This window comes from Carettochelys insculpta, chromosome 29, assembly GCF_033958435.1.
Source record: "Carettochelys insculpta isolate YL-2023 chromosome 29, ASM3395843v1, whole genome shotgun sequence".
Lineage (NCBI taxonomy): Eukaryota > Metazoa > Chordata > Testudines > Carettochelyidae > Carettochelys > Carettochelys insculpta.
This window is the reverse complement of record NC_134165.1, coordinates 2,082,932-2,105,531: the sequence shown is the minus strand read 5'-3', so window position 1 is coordinate 2,105,531 and position 22,600 is coordinate 2,082,932. Positions and strand designations below refer to the sequence as shown.

General features: G+C 49.1%; 1 protein-coding gene across 5 annotated transcripts in view; it reads left to right on the top strand.

Annotated features, from left to right (window-relative positions):
• Window positions 1-325: 325 nt before the first annotated feature.
• CC2D1A (coiled-coil and C2 domain containing 1A) overlaps window positions 326-22,600 on the top strand; it is a 36,357-nt gene continuing 14,082 nt past the window's right edge. For 3 of the 5 annotated variants that reach the window (XR_012642748.1, XM_074979440.1, XM_074979437.1), the window contains exons 1-18: window positions 326-360; window positions 1,834-1,927; window positions 5,581-5,716; window positions 5,982-6,091; window positions 6,942-7,007; window positions 9,609-9,746; window positions 11,116-11,467; window positions 11,618-11,742; window positions 12,396-12,468; window positions 13,195-13,290; window positions 14,171-14,301; window positions 15,598-15,670; window positions 16,086-16,225; window positions 17,353-17,503; window positions 18,325-18,497; window positions 19,582-19,704; window positions 20,393-20,451; window positions 21,770-21,886. Coding sequence is in view for 4 of the 5 variants with exons in the window: in XM_074979440.1 (XP_074835541.1) it covers window positions 1,865-1,927; window positions 5,581-5,716; window positions 5,982-6,091; window positions 6,942-7,007; window positions 9,609-9,746; window positions 11,116-11,467; window positions 11,618-11,742; window positions 12,396-12,468; window positions 13,195-13,290; window positions 14,171-14,301; window positions 15,598-15,670; window positions 16,086-16,225; window positions 17,353-17,503; window positions 18,325-18,497; window positions 19,582-19,704; window positions 20,393-20,451; window positions 21,770-21,886 (2,126 nt within the window). In the remaining variant the exon portion in view is untranslated. Of the gene's footprint in view, window positions 361-1,197; window positions 1,928-5,580; window positions 5,717-5,981; window positions 6,092-6,941; window positions 7,008-9,608; window positions 9,747-11,115; window positions 11,468-11,617; window positions 11,743-12,395; window positions 12,469-13,194; window positions 13,291-14,170; window positions 14,302-15,597; window positions 15,671-16,085; window positions 16,226-17,352; window positions 17,504-18,324; window positions 18,498-19,581; window positions 19,705-20,392; window positions 20,452-21,769; window positions 21,887-22,600 lie in introns of those variants that run through there. The other 2 variants (XM_074979439.1, XM_074979438.1) reach the window with 2 other exon arrangements.

Genomic DNA, 22,600 nt, shown 5'->3' with positions numbered 1-22,600 from the left:
GCCCCGCCCTCCCCCAGCTGCGCCAATCCGTCATCACCCCCTCTGCGGGCGGGCACTTAGCCCCGCCCCCTCATTCGGCCGAGCCCTCCGAGTAGGCTTTCCAATTGGCTGTGAGCCCCGCCCCCTCGTCGGTCTTTCCCCCTCCTGTACTGCGCATGCGCTGCCCTCCCTCTGTCTCCCTTCGCTGTCTTCTGGGAAATGTAGTGCTTTGCCCTCTGCGGCGTAAGACTTGTTCGGTTTCCATCTTCGGCCGGGGGCGGCCGTAATGCAAATCGGCCGCAGCGCTGGCTTTGCGACAGTGCTGTGCCGGTGGCTGTAAAGTAAGGCGCGGTGTTGACAACTGCCTGGGCAAAACAGGAAGTGAGTTGGGGGATTGGGCGGGAATGGGGTCGGCCCCCTCCTCCGGGGCGTCCGCGAAGGGAGCCCGCTACTGGGAGAGACAGCGAGGCTGGGGGGGAGGAAGTGTGGGATGTGGGGCCAGGACCTGGGTGGGTCGTGGTTGGGGGTGATCAGGGTGCTGGAGGGAGGGGTAAGGAGCTGGGTGGGTCGTGGTTAAGGGGAGCAAGGTGCTGGGGGAAGGGCTCAGCATGGGGGAGGAGATTGGATGAGGGAACAGGAGATGCTGCCTCTAATTTTTTCATCCTTGTGTGGAATGAATTTTGTTATGGGCACTGAAGCAGGTGTACCACCAGTAGCAACGCGCGCTGCCAGCTCGGGGCACTCTGCTAATCATAGAATTATAGAATCCTAGGGCTGGAAGACCTCAGGAGGTCATTGAGTACGGCCCCCAGTCAGTTGGACGGCATTTGAATCTCTCCTGGTGGCTTCTGAAGTAAACAGCTTACAGGGAGCTCTTGGGGTCAGGATCTGGGAGGGTTCTGGAGGCAGGGCTAGAAGCTGGAAGGGTTCTGGGTTGGAGAAGCAGGGTGTTTTTGCTGGCAGAAGCCTTGGGGATTGGGAAAGTAGGGTTTGTGACAATAAGTTGTGCAGGGCTTCAGAGTGCAGTTTCAGGGGTGGGAGGATGGGAGCACTAGTGGCCATCCAGGCTGTTAGAATAAGGAGAAAAAGGGCAGGAGCAGGGAGAATAGTATATTATGCATCTCCTGGGCTGAGAGGGAAGCAAGGACTGGGGAAGTGCATGTGGGGGAGTCTCCTAGTTGGGGACTCTTGGGAGTGGAGGAGGTGGCCTTGGAGGTGGTATAGGTTGAACCTCTCTAGTTCAGCACTTTCCAGTCCAGCCTGATTTTACTTAGTTGGATGTCCAGTAATCATTAGTGTGGCTAAGTTTCCCACAGTCCATAAAGTTTGTTTTCAGCCACCAGTCCTGGCTCTCAGTGTTCTGTGCTGTTATTTACCTGTAATTTACTCCTAAATGTCTTTTAAGAGCCCAGTGAGCAATGGAAGTGTTGGTAATGCTGATAGACAATATTGACCTCCTTTGGTTTGGCACCAGTCAGCTACTGAGGGTGCCAGCCTAGAGAGTTTCAATCTGTACTACCTGCTCTGTTTGTTCCCTCTGACATTGGCCACTGTCAGAAGGCAGGGTACAGGGCTAGGTGGAGCTTTGGTCTGACTCAGAATGGCCGTTCTTATAACTGGGAAAGTGGGGTGGATGCAGAAGTCTGAGTAGGAGAGGGGAAAAGGAGGGGAAGAAGAAAGCATGAGGAGGAGGAAAAAGGTACGAAGTTAGTTAGCCAAGCTGCCCCAGGCACGTATGGCGGGGAAGGGAGCTGAGGTGGAGGGGAAAGGCATGCAGAAACACAGGTCTTGTGCCTGTGTAGTCCCATTGTAACCATGCAGCTCCATTTGACCCAATGCACTAAATCTCTTCAGCTGAGTCTGAGTGGAGGGGAAAAAAAAGGAAATGAACAAGAACAGGAGGCCACCTCCACCACCTGGGCGCAGTGGTGCTGCCAGAGCCAGACAGGTGAGTCAGAGGTTTATTTTTTTGCTCCTCCCTCGCTGTGTGAAGAAACACCTCTCCCTTCGAATCTGCTCTGAGATTTCTAGTGTAAAAAGCATAGTTATCCTGTTGTCAGAATCCAAAATTCTCCAGTCCCTGTGGCTGCTCCCACCAACCTCTCCTGGCCCATCCCAAAGTAAGCAATCTGTGAAGTACTTTACCTTGGTGTGTATAAAGGTTATTTTTGACAGCAGCAGGTTCAGGCCTGCAGTTTGTAAAGATTGGGTTCCTCCAGGTTTGGGACAATAAGCTGTGAAGTCCTGGAGATATGGAAAATTGTTGTTCATTAATAATATTCTTGCATTGTGGGCACATTTTTGTCCTCCTGGCCTTGTGTCACACATACTAAGACGATAAGAACAGTCATACTGTGTAAGACCAAAGAGCCATCCAGCTCAGCGTCCTATCTGCTGACAGTGGCCAATACCAGGTGCCCCAGTGGGAATGGACCAAACAGGTAAGGATCAAGCGATCTCTCTCCTGTCATCCATCTCCAGCTTCTGAAAAACAGAGGCTAGGGACACCATTCCTTACCCATCCTAGCTAATAGCCATTAATGGAACTAACCTCCACGAATTTATCTAGCTCTTTTTTAAACCCTGTTATAGTCCTAGCCTTCACACCCTCCTTTGGCAAGGAGCTCCACAGATTGACTGCTCTTCACACAGTGCAGTTTTAAACAGGGTTTAAAAAAGAGCTAGTTAAATTCATGGAGGTTAGGTCCGTTAATGGCTATTAGCCAGGATGGGTAAGGAATGGTGTCCCTAGCCTCTGTTTGTCAGAAGCTGGAGATGGATGACAGGAGAGAGATCATTTGATCCTTACCTGTTTGGTCCACTCCCTCTGGGCCACCTGGTATTGGCCACTGTTGGCAGACAGGACGCTGAGCTGGATGGCTCTTTGGTCTGACGCAGTATGACTGTTCTTATGCTCTTAGTATGTGTGACATAAGGCCAGAAGGACAAAAATGTTCCCACAACTGTTTTGCCGATGAGAAGATTGGCCTGGTTGTTACCTAAGTGACATCTGCCTCCATCCCATGGTGGGAATCAGATTTGCAAGTATTTAGAAATCACACGGGAGAATGGCCAAATAAGGAATAAGAGAAATAAGCAATCATTCCAATCCACCCTAGCCCCTTGGGACAAAGATGGGAGAAGATGAAGAGGGGTGATTCATCTGTTTCCAACATCTCTCTAACACACAAAGTATGGAATTAAAGTAAACAAGAAAATACTAAAATGTGGAATTTAAAATGGTGTTGCATGCATTTCCTTAAGGAAAATCACCTTTTACTCTAGTTTCATGATGCAGAATTCCTGTTGTTAATTGTCAATTGTGTTTACATAATGAACTAGAAAGATGAGCTTTCTCAATCTCTGTGTCCAGAGAGACATTTTGAGTTGCAGCTGTCTCTAACTTCTACTAATTTAGAGCAGAATAGCATAACTGATTCATTTGAGCTGTAGGCCTCCTTTTTGACAGCTCCTGGAATGTACAGAAAATTGCTTTATTTTCATAGAATGCTTGTGGAGGAGAATTTAGGAATTTTGTTAAAGACATTTGAAATTAATGGTGTTAAATTTTGGGCTTTTTTAATATAAATGTATATTGCAAATGTCAGGCAATCAGTTTAACTTTAAAGCTGATTTTTGTGTTACACTGTGCCTGCTTCTTCTCTCCAGTCTGGAGCACATGTGCCATCTAAGGGAGGGCTCAATTTCTCGTAAATGATTGTCTCAGAGGAATAAAATCTGATCTCTTGTCATAGATCCCAGGTTAAATTGCCACTCTCTGGGTGGATGGCTCAGCATCCTGCATCCAGTCTGCTGGATAAAGCTGGGCATTATTCCAGGTTTCTTGTATCAGGGGATGTGGGTAACTCAGCTTGTATAGATTTTTTTTTTTGCGAGCGGGGGGAGGGCGTCTTTTTCACTGAATTTAGCTGTGTGCTAAAACATAGAATGGAAAATCTGTTATCACTTTCAGTGGTACTGCATATGGTATTCCAGTCCTTATGGGACCTAAACACAGGTCTGCTTCTAGCACTCCACCAAACTATAGTGGAGGTACCTGTCTGCAGGAGGAGCATGTTAAGAATGGCCAGATTGTCACAATAGGCAAGTCAGGGAGCAAATCAAAGCTCTAGTGCAAGAAGGAGGAGGAGGACAAACTGGCCAGTGACATATGGCAATATGCTCAAAGAGATTTGTGTCAGACAGACAAATGGCGCCTTTCAAATCCAATTAGGTGAGGATAACATATTGAACTGCTCCCTTCCCTTGAATCCTGCTCTCAGTAAAACTGTGTGATCAGGTAATTGGCGAGAGCTTTCAACATCACTGGCTATAAAACCTTGCTAGACCTCACAATTTATCTGCCTGTGCTGCAGCATGGAGGGTGAGGAAATCACATGTTGCTTCCCCATTTTCAAGCCTTCTGAAGGTTGAGGGGACTTGCATTAGCTGTTCTATTAATAATCTACTGGGAGAAGGTCCTGAGTTGAGTTTGGCTTTTGTCAGGGATCTTTATGCAATGTATTGCCCTGCCCTGCATTGTCTCAGTTGAAAGTCTGCCCTCCTGCCATATGCTTTCTTTTTCTGTCCATCAGGGATTGGGTCAAATTCCAAGCATAGACAGGTGTTGGGAGCATGTTGGGAGGAGCAAACCGAGCACTCCTATAAAAGCAGGCACAACCCCCCCCCCCCAATTAAATCTTCGCAGCTATTTCTGTAGGAGGGAGAGAGAGGTCATTTTTCTAAGCAAACAAAAAGCAAACTGCATCCTCTCCAGTGCTACAGTGTGTTACTCTCCACTGTACACACAGCAAGATGCATGTTGGGGGATGTGGTCACAAAAAATGTGTTGTGTAATAGAATTATACTCCTGTAGCTCTGCTTATATGAGGCCGTCAAAATGCTTTATGAACATACACTGCTGGGCATTGTAGTTTAATGTAAGTAGCTACTGTGTTAGCTTTATTTTTATTTTATTTTGGCACTCAGAAGTGAAGTGACCTGCATAGGCAACAGGACCCTGGAGTGCCAACTCATGGTCTCTTGTTCTGTCAGATCACACTCCACCTCACATAACACAAGAACGAGGGCTCACCCAATGAATTTAATAGGCAACATATTTAAAATGAATATGAGGCAGTATGTCTTCACACAACACAACAGTCAGCCTTGGCAGCTCATTGGCATGGAATGGAAAAAGCGTGAAGGCCACACATTTCACTGAAATGAAATAAAATAAGTTAATGAAGGAAAGGTCCATCCACCTTTGGCGGTAGGACGCGATGGTGAGGGACACAACCCCGTGCACTGGGGTTTCCTAAGCCTGTTTGCTGCTAATTTTCTTGGTCTGTTCATTTTCTCTGAAGTTTCTGGGTCTGGCAACCATCAGAAGACAGGGCTGGATGGTTTGACCTAGTATGGCCCGTCTTATGTTTTTATCCCAGATCTGGGAAGAAAAAAGAATCCTTCCTTATCTCTTGCTCTAACCATCAGATGACACTACTCCATTTATCATCTGAGACTAGAATTCAGGAATCCTGATGTGAGGTCCCATGGTCTAAGGTCTAGATACCACTCACTAGTGGTTTTTCTCCTCTCTAGATGGGTTTACTAGTGGATTTCTCTCCAGATGGGCTAATAAACAATGGTCAGGAGGATGATGATGATGAACTGGAAGCAGAATTCATGGCTGTCGTTGGAGGCCGGCCGGATTCAAAAGAGAAGCCAAAAGGGAAAAGTAAGTGTTCCTCTGTGCCCATTATACATCACCTCGCCAAGGCCACATCAGAATCCCAGAAGGACTTGATTTGAAAGAATCACGAATTGTAAACATCTAGTACTTTAATTTCAGGGCTCCAGCGAGAGAGAAGTGTCCGAGCCTCACAGTCCTGTGCTAAGCAACAAGACCCCTCTTCTCCCCACTCTCCCAGCACCTTAGTCCAAACTCTGGTATTAAATAGCTATGAGGCATGAGTTGTGTGTTCGTCTTTTCTTCTTTTCAGCCCCCTTGCCCATGGAAGCTATCGAGAGAATGGCTGCTCTCTGCATGAAGGACCTGGATGAAGAAAATGGGGAAGAGGAAGAAGATCTGGAAGATGAGGATGAGCTGATGGTATGAAGGAATATGTACCCAGTGAAGGGCTGCGAGCATTGCACAAAATGCCTTGTTACCTGGTCAGTGCCTCGTATTTGGGGAATGCCCAAAGCAGAGTTCCCGCTAATTTTTTTTCATCTGTGGGTGGAATAAATTTTGTTCACCAAGGCATTTGTGGATGCGCACTAGCAATAGAAACACACCCTGCCGGCTGTGGGCCCGCTGCTGATCATGGGGGGCGGCACCTGAACCTCTCCTGGGCAGCTGCCCAAGCGCTCAGCTTCCAGGGAACAGTGGCCTAAAATAACTTGCCTGGGTGAGGATTCCTGCCTAGCAGCAGGTGAATTGGCCCATTCACCTGCCAGCTTCCAGCTCGCTCTAAGTCCCTTTGGAGCAATATAAATTTTCTCCAAGAAGCATCATACTTCAGTGTATTGCTGACCAGGGACCCTTCTATTGAATTGTGCGCATAGCTGCATTGTTCTCCAAACCCACTGTACTGATAGTCATACAAGAATTACACATCTGTCAGTCCTGGGGGAATTCTGCCATTTTTACTAAGGCTCCAACTGCAACAATTGCAGAATTCCCCCCAGCTAATGTGTAGATACTGGAGTGAGTGTCTCAACTCCTAGATTTTTCCATTTCCTTAAAGATGGGGTATTCTACGTAAGTGCCTGTCACAGCCTAATAAGGAGGACATGCTCGTTAAGTGCTGGGCCTCTGGCTGCCATGCCTGTCCCTTGCTGGCTACCACCCTCAATCTCTCTCTCTAGTTTATAAATTGCTGCTCCACCTCCCAGCTGTGGTAATTACCTTTTGAGCATCTCCAGACAAAATTAAGAGACTAAATTTCTTTGCTTTATAGGCAGAACTCAGTGAAGTCCTGGGTGAAAAGGAAGAAATCAAGGTTGACCCAGTACCTGCTGCTAAGGTGCGAAACTCCCCTCCTAACTTTGTCTCCTCTTTCTTTCTTCTCACTGTTTCCAGTGGAAACTGTGGTTGTAGCACAGCAATGGCTCTCCTGCGTATTTGTTCCCTGTTCCTCTGCACCTTATAGCCATGTCTACACGTGCACGCTACTTCGAAGTAGCGGCACTAACTTCAAAATAGTGCCCGTCACGGCTACACGCGTCGGGCGCTATTTCGAAGTTAACTTCGACGTTAGGCGGCGAGACGTCGAAGTCGCTATCCTCATCAGGAGATGGGGATAGCGCCCTACTTCGACGTTCAACGTCGAAGTAGGGACCGTGTAGTCATTGCGCGTCCCGCAACTTCGAAATAGCGGGGTCTGCCATGGCGGCCATCAGCTGAGGGGTTGAGAGACGCTCTCTCTCCAGCCCCTGCGGGGCTCTATGGTCGCCGTGGGCAGCAGCCCTTAGCCCAGGGCTTCTGGCTGCTGCTGCTGCAGCTGGGGATCCATGCTGCAGGCACAGGGTCTGCAACCAGTTGTCGGCTCTGTGGATCTTGTGTTGTTTAGTGCAAGTGTGTCTGGGAGGGGCCCTTTAAGGGAGCGGCTTGCTGTTGAGTCCGCCCTGTGACCCTGTCTGCAGCTGTGCCTGGCACCCTTATTTCGATGTGTGCTACTTTGGCGTGTAGACGTTCCCTCGCAGCGCCTATTTCGATGTGGTGCTGCGCAACGTCGAAGTTGAACATCGACGTTGCCAGCCCTGGAGGACATGTAGACGTTATTCATCGAAATAGCCTATTTCGATGTTGCTACATCAAAATAAGCTACTTCGATGTAGGCTTCACATGTAGACGTAGCCAAAATCTGCTGGCCCCATTACCACCAGCCAGCATGAGTACCTGTTGGCACTGCAGGTCCTGAGGCATTAGAGGTAAATAACCTATGAGTCCTTCTTCCTGTTCGTTCAAGGGAAGAGCGAGCTGGGGTCCCTTCTGTTTTGCCTCTCAGTAATGAACGGACAGCCAGGTCCCGACAGTGGGCAGTCGTGGATTTGGGTTTTCTCAGATACCGTATTGAATTGGTGACATTGGTAGGCACTTGGGAGGCTCACTTTGTTTCTTGTGAATTGAGCAAAGTAATGAGGTAGAAAAGATAACCAACCCCCTCTAGCAGTGCTGCGCCCACTGGGAGCTGCTTTGCCTTTAGTAGGGCTGTGCAGGGGCAGCGTTTGTCCTGGGTCTGTGCTAAGTTTTCCCTGCACTGTGCAATGCCCCAGGTCGGAGAGGCATCAGGCTGTCTGTCTGTCTTGGCACCTCTGACTGACCAAGAGCCACCTAGGTAAGCCCAAGCCACACCCTAGTCAGCCTGAGCCCCATCACGAAAGCCTCACCCCCCCAGTCCAGAGCCCATATCCCTCCTGTACCCCAGTTCCCAGCCCAGAGCCCCTCCTGAACCTGAACCCCCTTCCCAAATCCCAAACCCTCAGCTCCTGCTGCACCTGAACGCTAGCCCTTTCTGTATTCCGAGTCTCTCGGCCCTTCTCTCCTGCACCCCAAACTCCTCATCCCCAGCCCCACTCCAGTGCTCATACTCACAGCCTAAGCCCTCACCCACCTCCACACCCCAGCTACCTGCCCCAGCCTGGAGCCCTCGCCCAACCCCACCACATACTGTCCGTGTGCAGCATGACTTTTGTTACATGATACATCACCTCCGTATTGGTCCACATAACAAAAGTCATTTCACACATGGACATAAAAACTTGGAGGGATCCCTGGTCCTGTGTGTATTAAACTGCAGGGCCAGAGTCTAAATAAGCACAACAGAGTCACTCTTCAGAACCCTCAGGAGTAAAGTCCCAACGGGGGAAAAAAAAAGTCAGGGTGCCTTGAAGTCAGTCAGGTTTTAGAATGGCAGCTGATAAGGTTGGGGGGGAAAAAAGCTGTAAACCTCTGAGTCTAGGTCATTGCTCCTGGTAGAAGGGGCCTAGTACTATTGCTGTTCATTTCTAACTTTCATTAGAGATTGTGTCATGACTATCACACTGTCCTGTGACACTACATAGGCTACTGTTCCATTGCCTTTGTAAAGGCTTTTCAGGGTATCTCAGATGAATGGCTTATTCCTCAGCATCAGTTCTTAGCACTCGTTCCTTGACCCAGGATGTACACTGAGAAGAGTTCTTATGTTTTATCAATTCCCTTCATGTAATGTATTGCTTTTCATATGAGTGTCTTTAAAAGACTCAACTAGTTGAAGACGAGTTCTGTTAAAAAAGAAGAAAACCTCATATGAATAGGGGTATTTTTGTTGGAGGTGACTGGATTAGTTAACCCAGAATCAACAGCCTTGTGTTATTGCACCACCTGCCCATTTTTAGTCCTTGCTAATTCAACAGATACTCTGAGTTCTGGTCATTCTAGTCTAGATCCGTGATGTCCAGGAGAATTCTTCTAGCCTGTGAGAACCAGGAAGTGAAACCGATCAGTCTAGTCTGACTGTCCTGAGCTGAGCAAAATAAAATTATCTCATTGGAAGTGTTGATATGGCTGATTCCTAGCAGACCAGCATTTTGGATTAGTTAGCAACGCTTTTTTTTTCTTCCTCTTCTCTGGGCTCTAACAGGTGACTGAGACTCCAGCTGATTCCAGTAGCATAGAATCCACTCTTGTCGGGAGGCTGGAAATGTACAGAACAGCCATTGCTAATGCAAAGCAAGCAGGAGACAGCTCCAAAGTGCGCAGATATGAACGAGGCCTCAAGGTGAGCTTTAAATAGCATGAACATGATGCGTCCAGGTTCATGTCTTGGTAACCATCTTGTCTTGCAAGATGCTTTTTAAAGAATAAAACCAAGAAGAATTTTTAGAAACATAATAGAAACTATTTGATCTTAAATTTGCAACTGTGCATGGCTGCCGTTTTCAGACTTCAAAGTGTGGCACTTAAATCTGTATTTAGGCACCCATATAAAGGGTGTGGGGGTTTTTCTTTTCCTCCTACTGCCTTTGGGGGAAGCTATGGGTCTTGAGCCCTCCTGAAAATCAGGCCATTTTTATTTAGGTGCCCAACTATGGCTATTATATTAACTGATAACTTGCTCAGCAATCAGTGTATTTCAGGGGATGCAGCGCTCTGATGTCTTAATATTTAGTGATATTGCTGTGTCCTCAAAGACATTATTGACCCCAAAGTGCCCAGCGTGATCCTAGTGGATCCTGTACTACTGCATGTTTTGGCTTTCCAATTAGATGTTAAATTGGGTTATTGATCACTCATGAGAAAGATCATACTGGATCAGACTGAAGATCCATCTAGCAAAGTATCGTGCCTTCTGAGAGTGGCCAGTGCCAGGTGCCCCAGAGGGAATGAATAGAACAGGATATCACTAAGTGATCCATTCCCTGTCACTCATTCCCAGTTACTGGCAAAGAGAGGCTAGGGACACCATTGCTGCCCATCCTGGCTAATAGCCATTGATGGACCTGTCCTTCATGAATTTATCTAGTTCTTTCTTTAGAACCCCATTACAATGTTGGTCTTTACAATGTCCTCTGGCAAGGAGTTCCACGGGTTGCCAGTATGTTTTGTGACGCTGTGCATCATGGTCATTAAAGTACTCACAGTGCTTTCCTTAAGTCAGAGCATCCATCCCAGCATCCTGGCCACAATCTCTCTGCTTCTTCATTAGAGTGTTTAGTCTTCACTTACGAAACAGGAGGTGCTGGGACAGCACGCTCTTGTAATCACCCTGCTGCTTCCCGCCTCCAAGAGCTGCATTTCTGTGGTGAGATTTCTCCTGTGGTTAGAGCCCTTTTGGCTCCCAGCAGATGAGTTGCATGACAGCAATCTAAGAGGGCTTCTGCATTCTAGTCACAACAAAGGTGGAACTTGCTGTTAGGAGGAGGAACGGCTTTTTAGCTGGTGACAGGCTGTGGGCTTTGGAGGTTTAATTAAGCTGCAGTTTCTGGGTTGGCTAACAGCTAAGGTATTGGCATCCCATTTTCCTGTTGCTAGGTTCCTAGCTGAGTTCTGCTTAATTTTTAAGTGTTTGTTTTCTACAGCTGTTGGCTAAAATCAAGAGTGCGCCCTGGACACGTATAGCTAATTATCCATTGTTGTTTGTATCCAAGACACTGGAAAACATGCTGACTTCTGTGAGGAAAGGCAAAACTATCGATGAGGAAGACATTCCACCCGCAGTTGCGCTAGGAAAAGGAGGGAACTCCCAGATGCTGACCCCATCTCCAGTGACTCTGTCGTCACAGAGCTCCCCACCCAATGGATGCTCAAGTTTTTCCAGCCATCCTCCTCCACAGCCGCCCCCTGCAGGACCTCCACAGGTACCCTCTGTGCCATCTTCCAAGACACCACCTCCTGTGTCTCCCAAGCCATCTTCTCCTGGTCTTCCAAAGCCAGGCCTGGCCTTGCCCATCAGATCACCAGAGACACCAAAGAAAAAATCTGTCCCTTTGGTACTATCAGGTAAGACTGGGGGAAAACTGTTTCAGTCTCTCTCATCACAAAAGGCTGAGTTTATAAATACCTACTGCTGTATCACCATGATGTTCCCCTGTTCTGGCATCAGGTGATACCGAAACAGACACAAAGTACAATGACTCTGTCTCGCAACAGGTTCTGAAAACTTCAGCACTCAAACGCTGCTACAGGACCGGCAACGGGAGTACAAGCTAGCTGCACTGCAAGCTAAACAGGAAGGCAGTGTTGAGTTGGCCACTAAATACTACCGCATTGCTAAGGTAGGAGCCTGCTGGCTGGAGAACTCTTCTGTTAGCTTGACAGGGGCTTTGGGTTAGCCCTCGAAGTGACCCTTCCAGTGGATGCAGTTGTGAAGTTGACCAGTTTGTGCCTAAAAGGCTGACTGTAAACCCCACTGGTTCTGTGCTATGTTTGTGACTTGATTGTACCGGGGCACCTCTTACTCTGCAATGGGCTTTTCCTTCATTTCAGCTGTGCAGCTTTGTATGGGGAATTAAAGTCAAATGGTGGCTCCCCTTGCAAAAATAAGACCTTGACAACAGTGTTCCTTGTAAGCTGAGCACTTGGGCAGCCACCCAGGAGAGATTCAGATGCTGCCCAGCGGATTAGCCAAGCTCCCACAGCCGGCAGTGTGTGTTTCTACTGGTGGTGCGCATCTGCACATGCCTCGGCACACACAACAAAATTCATTCCACCCATGATGTAAAACATTAATGCAGGTGCAGTTGTCTCCATAGGCCAGCTCTGGTATAGCTAAAGAGAATACATTCATCTGCTTTTATTTACCCTGCAACTTTGGAGCATCTCTATAATCAACACCGAACCTGCTCTTGGAGAGTGGAGACTCAAGTGGCTGTAAATCCATTGAAGAGAGGGGTTAAAAGGACTGTTCTCCCTGTCTTGTGCCTTTCAGAGCTTCGATCCCAGTCTAGAAGCCCTGGCGAAAGGTGAAACCGTGGATTTGGGCCACCTGCCCCCGCGTCCAGGTGAGAATGAAACTCCCTCTTGCCAAACAGCTGCATCTGCTTTGTGGAGGGAGTCCTCCTGGCTTCCTTGATCCAGGAATGGAGATGCCGAGTGAGAGGAGAAAACTGTGTGTGCTAAAAGAGCCAAGGTGGCAGTGGCGATCTTTCTTTGCTAAGACTGGCCTTAAAGTTTTGCCAGCATAACTCCATTGGACAGTGACATGACTCACGTGGCTATACCTGCCAAACCACACATTGACATGCAGCTGTACAGGTCAGAGTCCTTCGCTGTTGTTCAGGGAGGTGGCTTCTGCGAGCAAAAGATGGCAATAAAGCTGTGCCAGGGGATCTGCTGGTATGGCCTCACTGGTAAAGCGATATCAGCAGTGCCTTTCTAACCTACACTAGCCCTTGTTGTCATCCAGTGGCTGGAGAGGGCCTAGGACTCAGAACTCTTGGGTCCTTATCCCAGTTCTGTCACTTACTGTGTGGCCGTTAGAGGGGACTCTGCCCATCGGTGTCTCTATTTCTGTATTGGTCAAATGGGCCTCAGAGGAAAGAGCAGGGCTTTGGGAGGTGTCAGAGAAAGATGATGTATCATTGCTGCACTGTGTAATGCTCCTTGCGAGGACTGGCTTGGCTGGGCCTGCTGGCAGAGGAGTAACCTAGCTACTGTCTGTCAGTCTGGGTGGGTTGGTTTTTGGATTTTTCTCTTTCTGCTTGTCACGTACAGTGTTGTTCTCACAGATCAGCTGCCCAAGGAGCTGCTGTCCCCAGGTCCACAGCAACAATCCGCCGCGTCGACACCAACGCCCTCAGCAAAATCACCACCCCCTCTCAGAGGTATGAGCCCCAGAATGGCACCCAGGTATCCTAGTCACTCCAGCATGACTAGTGGTTGTTCATTATGTACGCACACAGTCAACCCCGGGGATATCCATTAGACTGAACAGAGACTGTACGTGGGGGCCGCATGCTTTCCTGCCTGGTTGGTGGTTGCTCGGGATCTTGCCCCTCCTTGCTTTTGTGCCTAAGGGCAGCCAACCCCCTCTGCAGGGAGCCTTGAAGCCAGCCCAGAAAGTAAATGGGACCAGCAGGGGAGGAGGCACGTTTAGGAGTCGCATTACTTGACAAACTCCCCTTCAGCGGTTACTCCCCAGAGATCCCGGCATCGACCAGGAAACACTCGAGAGCTTTTTGAACCTTGTGCTGCATGCACAGGAACCGGAAGGCTCCTCATGACAGGGGAGGTGGGCATGTGAGTGCCAGGATAGGAATATGTTGCTCCCTGATTGGCAGGGAACATCTCCTATTGATTGTCAGCTCCCAGGGAAGACTTGGTATAGCCTAGTGGGTAGCGCCCTGGACTAGGACACGGAAGACTCGAGTTGTCTTTGTGGCTGTCCTGTTAGGTGACCCTGAGCAAGTCATGGGCTATGTTGTGCCTCATTTTCCCTACCTGTAAAAGGTGCGGGTAATGATGTTGATCTGATGTGTAAATCACTTAGAAGCGTACTGATGAAAAGTGCTGTGGTAAGAGCCGGATCTTATAAGCAGTGGTTAGAAATGGGTTGGACATTCAGTGCTGCATTACCTCCTGTCTCCACCTCTGCAAAAGCAGGGTGCAGAGAGCGATTTTTGGTAAGGAGAGAGAAGTTAGATCCCAGTGAGATCAGTGTGATTAGAACCCAGTGTCATCCCTTTGTTCCTACCCCTGAAACAGACATCCCTCCTCCCCCTCGAGACATGCTGGAGGCCCTGCAGCAGAGGATGGAGAGGTATAAAACAGCCTCCAATCAGGCCAAGAGCAAAGGAGATGACCGGAAGGCAAGAATGCACGAGCGCATTGTGAAGGTAAGGAAACCCTGCAACACCTGTGAGCCCAGCCTAACCCTACAGCTCCTAGTGGCCCCGGCTCCCCTCCCTTCTCTCCAGCAGGAAAGCTTCAGAATTAGAGCTGGACAGCAGGACAACATCCTGGATGGGACAGTGATTCAATGGGGGCTCGTTTTCTGTCTGTCAGTGCTGTCCTCACTTGTCAGGAGCACAGTGCCTTCCTAAGTCCTCCTGCAATTTCGTGTGGCTCCATAATATGTTACTCCAAGAAGCATAAGCCCAAGTCTCCACTAGGCCAAAAAGTCAACTTAAGAAACACAGTTCCAGATAGGACAATTACGTCACTGCAGTCGACATATCCTAGAACGATATTATTTTTTTTTTTCCTGGCCATCCTCACAGTGGGAGGTCGAGGAGAGAAACTTTCCCATCTATCTCCCTTGCTCCTCGTTAGAATGAGGAGTAGCAGGGCCAACGGTAGAGCCCTGACGGTTCAATTTAGCGCATCCCTGCTGTGCGTGCTAAATCAAACCCTGGAAGATTGACTCTGAACAAATCGATCTTCCAGTAAGTGTAGACCTACCCTAAATGTTTCTGTGCGCTGTTAAGCAGCTGCTCTGTTCAACCTCAGAGTCTGCTGCATTTCAGCGTTGGTGAAAGATCTTTGTACCTATCATCTTTACTTGTAAAGCTCATCTGTTTTGCTCAGTATCTTCTGGAAGGCTGAGGGTTAAACCTTAGTTCAAATTGCCATTATTTTATCAGAGAAATGGAGTGCTTAGAAAAAACAGATCTTTCAGACCTGAGCAAAACACAGCCAGGTTTGGCATCTAATCGACCATTGATGTGCATAATTCCAATGGATGTTAAAGTTAGCCGGGTCTCTTCTCTTATTCCACACTCAGCTCAGTAATGGGAGGAGAACCCCTCCAAACTGGTGCTGTGGGATGTGATTTCAGCTCCTCAGTAAAATGGTTTTGAGGCGCCAGCTGATTGTCTCATTCTGATTAGTCACTGGAACGCCCCTCAGTGGCAGCTTGCACGGGACGGTCTCCTTGTTCCACACGCTCCCCCATCATTCCATACCCACGTTTCCTCATGCCCTCTACTTCGATTGTAAGCTCTCCAGAGCAGGGATCGCCTTTTCGTTCCATTGGTTCAGTGCCTACCACAACAGGGTCCTGACCCACAACTGGGCCTCGTAGGTGCTATGTCGTGTAAATAATAAGGGATACGTCTTTCTCGGGCGGGGCGGAGGGGGCATGCCTGAGAGGCAGCATGACAGAGGTACTCTGGTTTTTATTTCTCTTTCAGCAATATCAAGAGGCCATCCGAGCTCACAAAGCTGGGAAAGCTGTGGATTTTGCTGAGCTGCCAGTTCCCCCAGGCATGTTCTGATTTTTATTTCACTACCAGTTTAGAACAGTAGAGGATTATCTTCACTCATAGTTTCTTAAAACTTCCGCGCATGTGTGTGTGCATGTGCGAATTTCACTCTGTTAACAGCAGCTCTTTATTCACAACACACTCAACACTGGCAGCAACAGGGCCACTCCATCCTCACCAATGTGTCTCAGCCCCATTCTGGAACCTCTTGTCTGTGGTCACTGACGTCTTCTGAGACGGCCCCCTGCTTCCCAACAGTTCTTTTACCTAGGACTGTTCCCTTGGAGGGCTTGAATAGCATTATCACAGGTGTGGAATCTTCCTAAATCTTCGGGAGCCCCAGGTGCACAGCAGCTCTCTGTAGTAGTTTGATCAGTTTTAATCCCCCCTTTAGACTTTTGCCATCTCTTTGGCAGGCTTTCCACCCATCCATGGCATGGAGGCTTCATCAGGAGACCAAAGCATTGTGGGAGTCCTGGAAACAGCTATGAAACTAGCAAATCAGGAAGACCGAGAGAATGATGAGGAAGACGACAACATGGAGGCAATGAAAAAGGTCTGGTTCTGTGGTCCAGGGAGCCTCATCTATTCAGTACAAGATGGATCAGTTAAAACTGATGCTGGGCTGTACTGAGTGATTATACAGTGCCCCATTCATTTGTGCCAAGAAACCTTTTTCTCTATGGGAACACTACTGTGTGGATGGGGGTGTGGTGGGACGTGATGTAAATTCCAGAGGTCAGCAAAAGATCCCCTATCCATGCATGGCCTTGCACTCTGGGTTTTGGGGCATTTGATGTTGGCCCCTGTCAGATACCAAAGTGGATGGACCATCAGTCTCAACAAGTACAGCAGGCAAGTGGGGATACTGCATTAGCTGGCCTTACTGGTCTGTGTGGTGCATCTGGTATGAGGTGGATCCCAGGCTGGCTGGACCCAAGAGTAGTGTTCCCTCCATTTTTTTATCGTCTGTGGGCAGAATAAGTTTTGTTATGTGTACCACCAGTAGAAAGACGTGCCGCCGGCTGTGGGCGGCAATGGGTGCTTTGCCAATCAGCTGGGCAGCGTTGGATTCTCACCTGGGCATCTGCCCAAGCACTCAGCTTACAGGAACACTGCCCAAGAGGTCTCACTGAGATATTCACATTGCAGCAACTGCTGTCACAATTTACTGACACTGTTGTCCTCAACCTAGACACATGCCACGAATATGTAAACACTGGTCCTGATTTATACACTTACCCTGCACACATCTCCCTGAGGTAAGTAGGATTGAGTCGGGAAGGAATTTTCCAATTTGCAGAGACCATGGGGGCTTTATTGCTTTCCCTTGCAACCTGGCACATGGGTCACTTGCAGGTTTCTGCTAGTATAAGAGTCAGAGTCTCTGTAACTAGAGGTCTTTAAACCATGATTTGAGAACTTCAGCAGCTCAGGCAGTGGCTAGGGGTCTATTTCAGGGTTGCATGAGAGAGGTTCTGTGGTCTGCAGTGTGTGGGAGGTCAGAACAGCTGATCGTGATGGTCCCTGGAAGTCCTATGTGTCTGAGTGTGGGTTGAATTCTATAATGCTGGCTAACAGGCTTTTTTCCTCTTCCCATTCGTTTCAGTTCCCATCTTAGTCCCAGAAGCATCACGTGCTGTTGTAAGAAAAATAGTGTTGTTTTTTCATTCGTATTTACAGCCCGGCTCCCGTCCTGCGCTGTCGAAGCCAGCCGCCTTGTCCCAACCCAAGCTGCCATCACAGCAAGTTCAGCGGGTGTCTTCAGGAGGGAACCCTGCAGCAGCAAATCCAGCTGGGACTGGTAAACCTACTGCAAAAGCAACCACAAAAGGTACTTGTGTTTTCCAGCTTTCAGGTTAAGGTCAAAGCCGTAAGAAGCGGTCGGACTGCATTCAGAGCCATACTGTGCTGCTGGTGCCAGTCCTTGCTACGGTTCTCTGGCTGGAACGGTTTTCTGATCTGATTCAGGTTAGGCCAGGCCAGGGATTTAGGGAGATGATGCATGATGACTCTAGGAACCAGACAGGACTGTAGGGACTGTACTGAGCAGTCTCAGAACTCTTTGTAGATTTGGTACACCCCAGTCCTGTCTCCCGCAGCAAGAGGTACTGCGGTGTATCTGCCATTGCTAGCACAGATGATACCAGAGTGGGGGACTGCTGAGTGGTAGGTAATCTAACTGTTCTTCATTCCACCCTAAACAACGTCCTTCCATGCTGTTTGCGTGGTATGGTACCAGAGACTAGGATCTTGCCCTTCCCCCGTCCATCGCCCACTTAGCCAAGCACCACCTTTTCCCTGCCAAGTCAGTCCAGCCCTTTCCACTAGGCTCCATCGCCTTTCTCTGAACTTCCAGTTTCGCTGCATTTCACTGGAGCGAGGCTGCCAGCAGCGTTACGGTGTGTGTGCCTCAGAACCCTCTGACGCGTGTCCTGAGCAAATGGTGTTTTAAGTCGGCAATGTCCCATTTCTGAGAGTGGGCCCCATGGCAATACTGACACATGCCACATGTACCCAGCTTGGAAGGACTGATGGGCCTGGGATTTTGAATACACCAGTGCCCCCCACTTCCTTTTCCAATTCATACTCCCCTCAGCATGAGGTCCCGTTTGCCATTCCCAGGGTGACTCTCCTCTCTCTTCCTCCTGGCAGCCCAGCAGCAGCTGGCTTTCCTGGAGGGCCGAAAGAAACAGCTGATGCAGGCGGCACTTCGAGCCAAACAGAAGAACGACATCGAGGGAGCAAAGCTGTTGCTGCGCCAGGCCAAGGGCCTGGACCCCATGATTGAGGCATCCCAGGCGGGGCTTCCTGTTGACATAACCAAAGTAAGGAGGTCCCTCAGGGGCGTTTAATTGGAGACCAGTCCACAGTGTGAGAAATATACCGGTCGTTAAGGTTCTTGACCTTTTCAAAAGCACAGAAGTCTCGGGTAGTTCCCTTCTGCCTCTCTAACTCCAAGATCCAGGTCTTACAGCATCTTGCACGCTCTCTCCTACCATGCCGTGTGCTAGTTAGACGGCTGCTGCTTCCCACCCCTTTCAGTTCTGGGCATTTTGATCTTCACTTGCAGTATTTGTCACTGTTAAAGATTGTATAGATCGTTGGGGACCCTTCGTAACCAAAGGACACAGGGCTCTCTTGCTGCTTGTACTGCAATGATAATAATCCGTCTTTGAAACTCACCACTGTATGAATATCCAGAGCAGAGCACTTTGCTGGAATTGAAGAGTATTCAGTGCACAGGCTCCTGAACGCAAGTATCATTGGAGCCGTGTTATGACCTGAACCCTTGTATACCCTGCACCCCTTGCTTTCAGAGTGCTGACAGCTCTGCCTGTCTCAGAAGCTATCTTAATGGTTAGATAGAAGGATGAACATTTAAATTCCTGGATTTTATTCAGAGCTCTGAGAAGGGAGCTGAGTCTAATGCTTGGAGCAAGAGACTGGCAGTCAGTTCTCCTGGCTCTGACTTATTGTAGGACTTTGCCAGTGGAGTTGCAGAGGGAAACTGAAGTGTCCAGTGTGCAAAATGGTGATAAGCTCTACCTTCCAGGGGGCTGGGAGCAGGGTTCCCACTATTTTTTTTTCCATCCATGAGTGGAATAAATTTTGTGTGTTGCACCTAGGCGCACACAGATGTGCACCACTCATAGAGACCGGTGCTGCTGGTTCTGAGCGCTCTGTTAGTCAGCTGGGTGTCACCTAAATCTCTCCTGAGCTGCCGCCCAAGCACTCAGCTTACAAGCTGTGAGGCTTGATTAGATAAAGAAAAAGTGTTTTGAGCCCCTCGGATGGAAGATGTGGTACAACCTGGGCAGTTCCTCCCACCAGGACTTACATCTGCGTAGGAGAAAACCTCTTCCCTCAAAACCACAGGTCACTCTCATGCCTCACTTCTGTTTTTTTCAGGTGCCTCAGGCCCCCGTGAACAAGGAGGATTTCGTACTCATGCAGCGACGTGGGGTCCGCATCTCCCCAGAGGCAGCTAGCCAGTACATGGAGCTCATGAAGCTGATGAGGCAGCAGCACGAGGTAGAAGATTCAGGGGAGATCAGCTAGGAAGAAGAGAGTGCTATGTTGGGCTGTCGGGGGCTTAGAATCCCCTGGGAGGCTGCTCAGAACAGGAGTAATGGGAACGGGTTGCTTAGGGGCTGGTGCTCTTATGCCTTAAGCAAAGTTACTTGCCCATCATCCTTCAGGAGGAGGGATTCTGCCAGCTGTGTTCCAGAAGCGCCAGGATCACACCTGCAGCTGTGTCTTGTCAAGCCAGATTTGCTCCGTCTCTTCCGGCATTGTCTCTCTCTGTGAAGGGTTGTGGGATTTCCATGGGCATAGCAAATAAAAACAAGCGTCTGTTGGTGAACCGCTGACCAGACATTAAGCAGGGGGCTCTGGGAGACGCCAGGTGCTTTAAGCGGACTTGTACTGGGTGTTGGAAGAGCGCAATCCTGCTGGCAGTGTGCTGCTTGCATTGTAAAGGGTTGTCTGGGAGAGGAGACCTTTGGAGTCGGCACTCACGGGGTCTGTTCCCAAATGCACCATTGCCTCAGTGTGCGACCTTCGCCTTTCCGTCTCCGTGCCTCTGCTTGTGAATGAGACAACTCCTTCCCCAGGAGGTTGTCTCAACGTGTGTTTGTAAACTGCTGCAGGTCCTTGGATGGAAGGCCCCAGAGGAGGGCAGATTGTCATAACTTTCTCTCTTGTGCATTCTTTGTCGCAGATGTGTATGAATTACTCCAAGCAGTTCACTCACCTAGGGAATATTGCCGAAACAACCAAGTGAGTATGTCAGCCAGGGTGATTTCTATCCCCTTGTCCCTCCAGCTCCCTTCCTGGCATTGCTTGTAGACGCTGTGACCTGTTGCAAAATTACCTAGCATGTCCATCCCCATTGCTTCCATCCTTTCTAAGATGTGGTTGTGTTGGGTTGTCACCATTTTCTGTCATGCTGGATGCTCTGCCTTTCAGGTGAGATGCTAAGCAGAGGTCCTGATTGCTCATGGGTTAAAAGCGTAGGACATTTTCCCCAACCCCAGTGTTCTGGCACACACCAGCTGCTGTTTTCTGCTCCAGAGGTGGCAGCGTTTCAGTGGTGGGTGATATTCCCCTCTAATCTCTTCCATCCAAGTGCAGAATAATTTTCCGTGCACTGAGACGTGTGAATGTGCACCACCAGTAGAAACAAAAAACTGACCCGTGGGCACTCTGCTAGTCAGCTGCGTGGCATTTGAGTCTCTCCTGAGCAGCTGCACAAACACGCAGCTTCCAGGGAACACTGGTGGCGGGTAAAGTTCTTAAAAGCAGAGCAACTTCTGAAGCATTTGTATCTGCCTCTCTTCATCCTGCGAAGTGGTTTTACTAACTTTTTGGCCGTCTTTCTTCCAGTCCTCACCGCGAGCCAAAGCTAGGACTGCACATCTTAATGTGCCTTGGCCCAATGGGTCCAGTTTGCTCCATATCTGTTGGACAGAGGCTCCCGGTTTGAATTCATGAGATAGGAACTGTTCAGTGGGTCAGGCACACAGATGTGCCTTCAGCGAGGACAGAGGCCAACAATATTGTGCACGTTACCCAAATCAGTTACAAAAAATGAAGCCGTTGTGGCGTGTTTTAGTGCAGCTTGTAAAGGTCTGAGGCTTCAGGTCAGCGTTTAATACCTGGAAGGGGAGAGAAATTGAGGGTATGTCTGAACGGCGATCCTGAGGTGTGAGAGCAGCTCTACAGGCATGTCCCGGCTACCCCTGAGCACAGCCCTACCCAGGACCTTGGGTATGTACGCCAACACCCAGCTCCTGGAGCCATCTGTGCTGCTGTGGCTGAACTGCTGCTGTCCTAGCTGGCTTTGCTCTGGCTATGTGTACAGGGGTGGCAGTCATGCCTCCAGGTGGTCGTGGAGACATACCCAAAGCCACGGAGCCGAGGGGGAACGTGGTAGCTGTTTCTTGCAGTCTGTAGCAAGATGGAGCTCGGATAATGCAGGAATGCTCTAGGAGGTTTTTGCGCTGGTCTGAGAGTAGCACACAGAATAACTCGGGAAGCTACAACAGCATCTCTGGAAGAGCCAATGCCCAGCTCATTTCAGCACCTCTCTCTCCAGGTTCGAGAAGATGGCAGAGGATTGCAAGAGCAACATGGAAATCTTAAAGCAAGCCCATGCCAAAGGCTTTCCCCTGCCCAAGTACCACTACGAGCAGAGGACCTTCAGTGTGGTCAAGTAGGTTAATTTGCTCCCGGTGGCTTTCTGCTCCTTTCGTACCAGCCGTGCTGTCCCTCATTGCAGTTGTGGGGAGAGGGTCACCAAAACCTCTCCAACGCTGATAGATTGGGCCCTCTGCTGGAGCCACTCTCTCTGCTCTCGCTTTTGGGGAAGCCCTTCCATACACTGGGGTGCACCTGGTGACCTTTGCCTCCCAGCAGGTCTGGGGCCGTCCCACCACTTTCGTCTCAGGAACCGAATAATTATTTTGAGTTCTTTCATGCTGCCAAGTGGAGATGGGGCCTCACAGCAGGTGGGGTGGACCGGCCTGTTGGATGTCTCACCATGGCTAACCCCATATGCTATTTTCTTGGCATCCCATAAAGTCAATCAAACTATTTGCTAAAACTGAGATCAATACATCCCACTCTGTACCTCAGTTTCCCCTTCAGCAAAATTGGGATAATACCCTTTATCGGTGCTTTTATTTGCTTATTTTTTGCGGGATGTAAAAAGAGGGGCCAGCACTCAAACAGTTCCCCGCTCCTCCCTCCCCAAACAATCCCTTGGCTGGAGCTGCCGAAGTGCCCGTACTCAGTACTGGCAAGTACCAGCACACAAAAATCACTACCCTTTGTAAAACCTGACATCTTTGGGCAGAAGGCAGTGTCAATGGAGCTTTTCATCATGTGTGTGAGAAGGTGGTCCTGACGTGTATTTTTTTTACCGGTA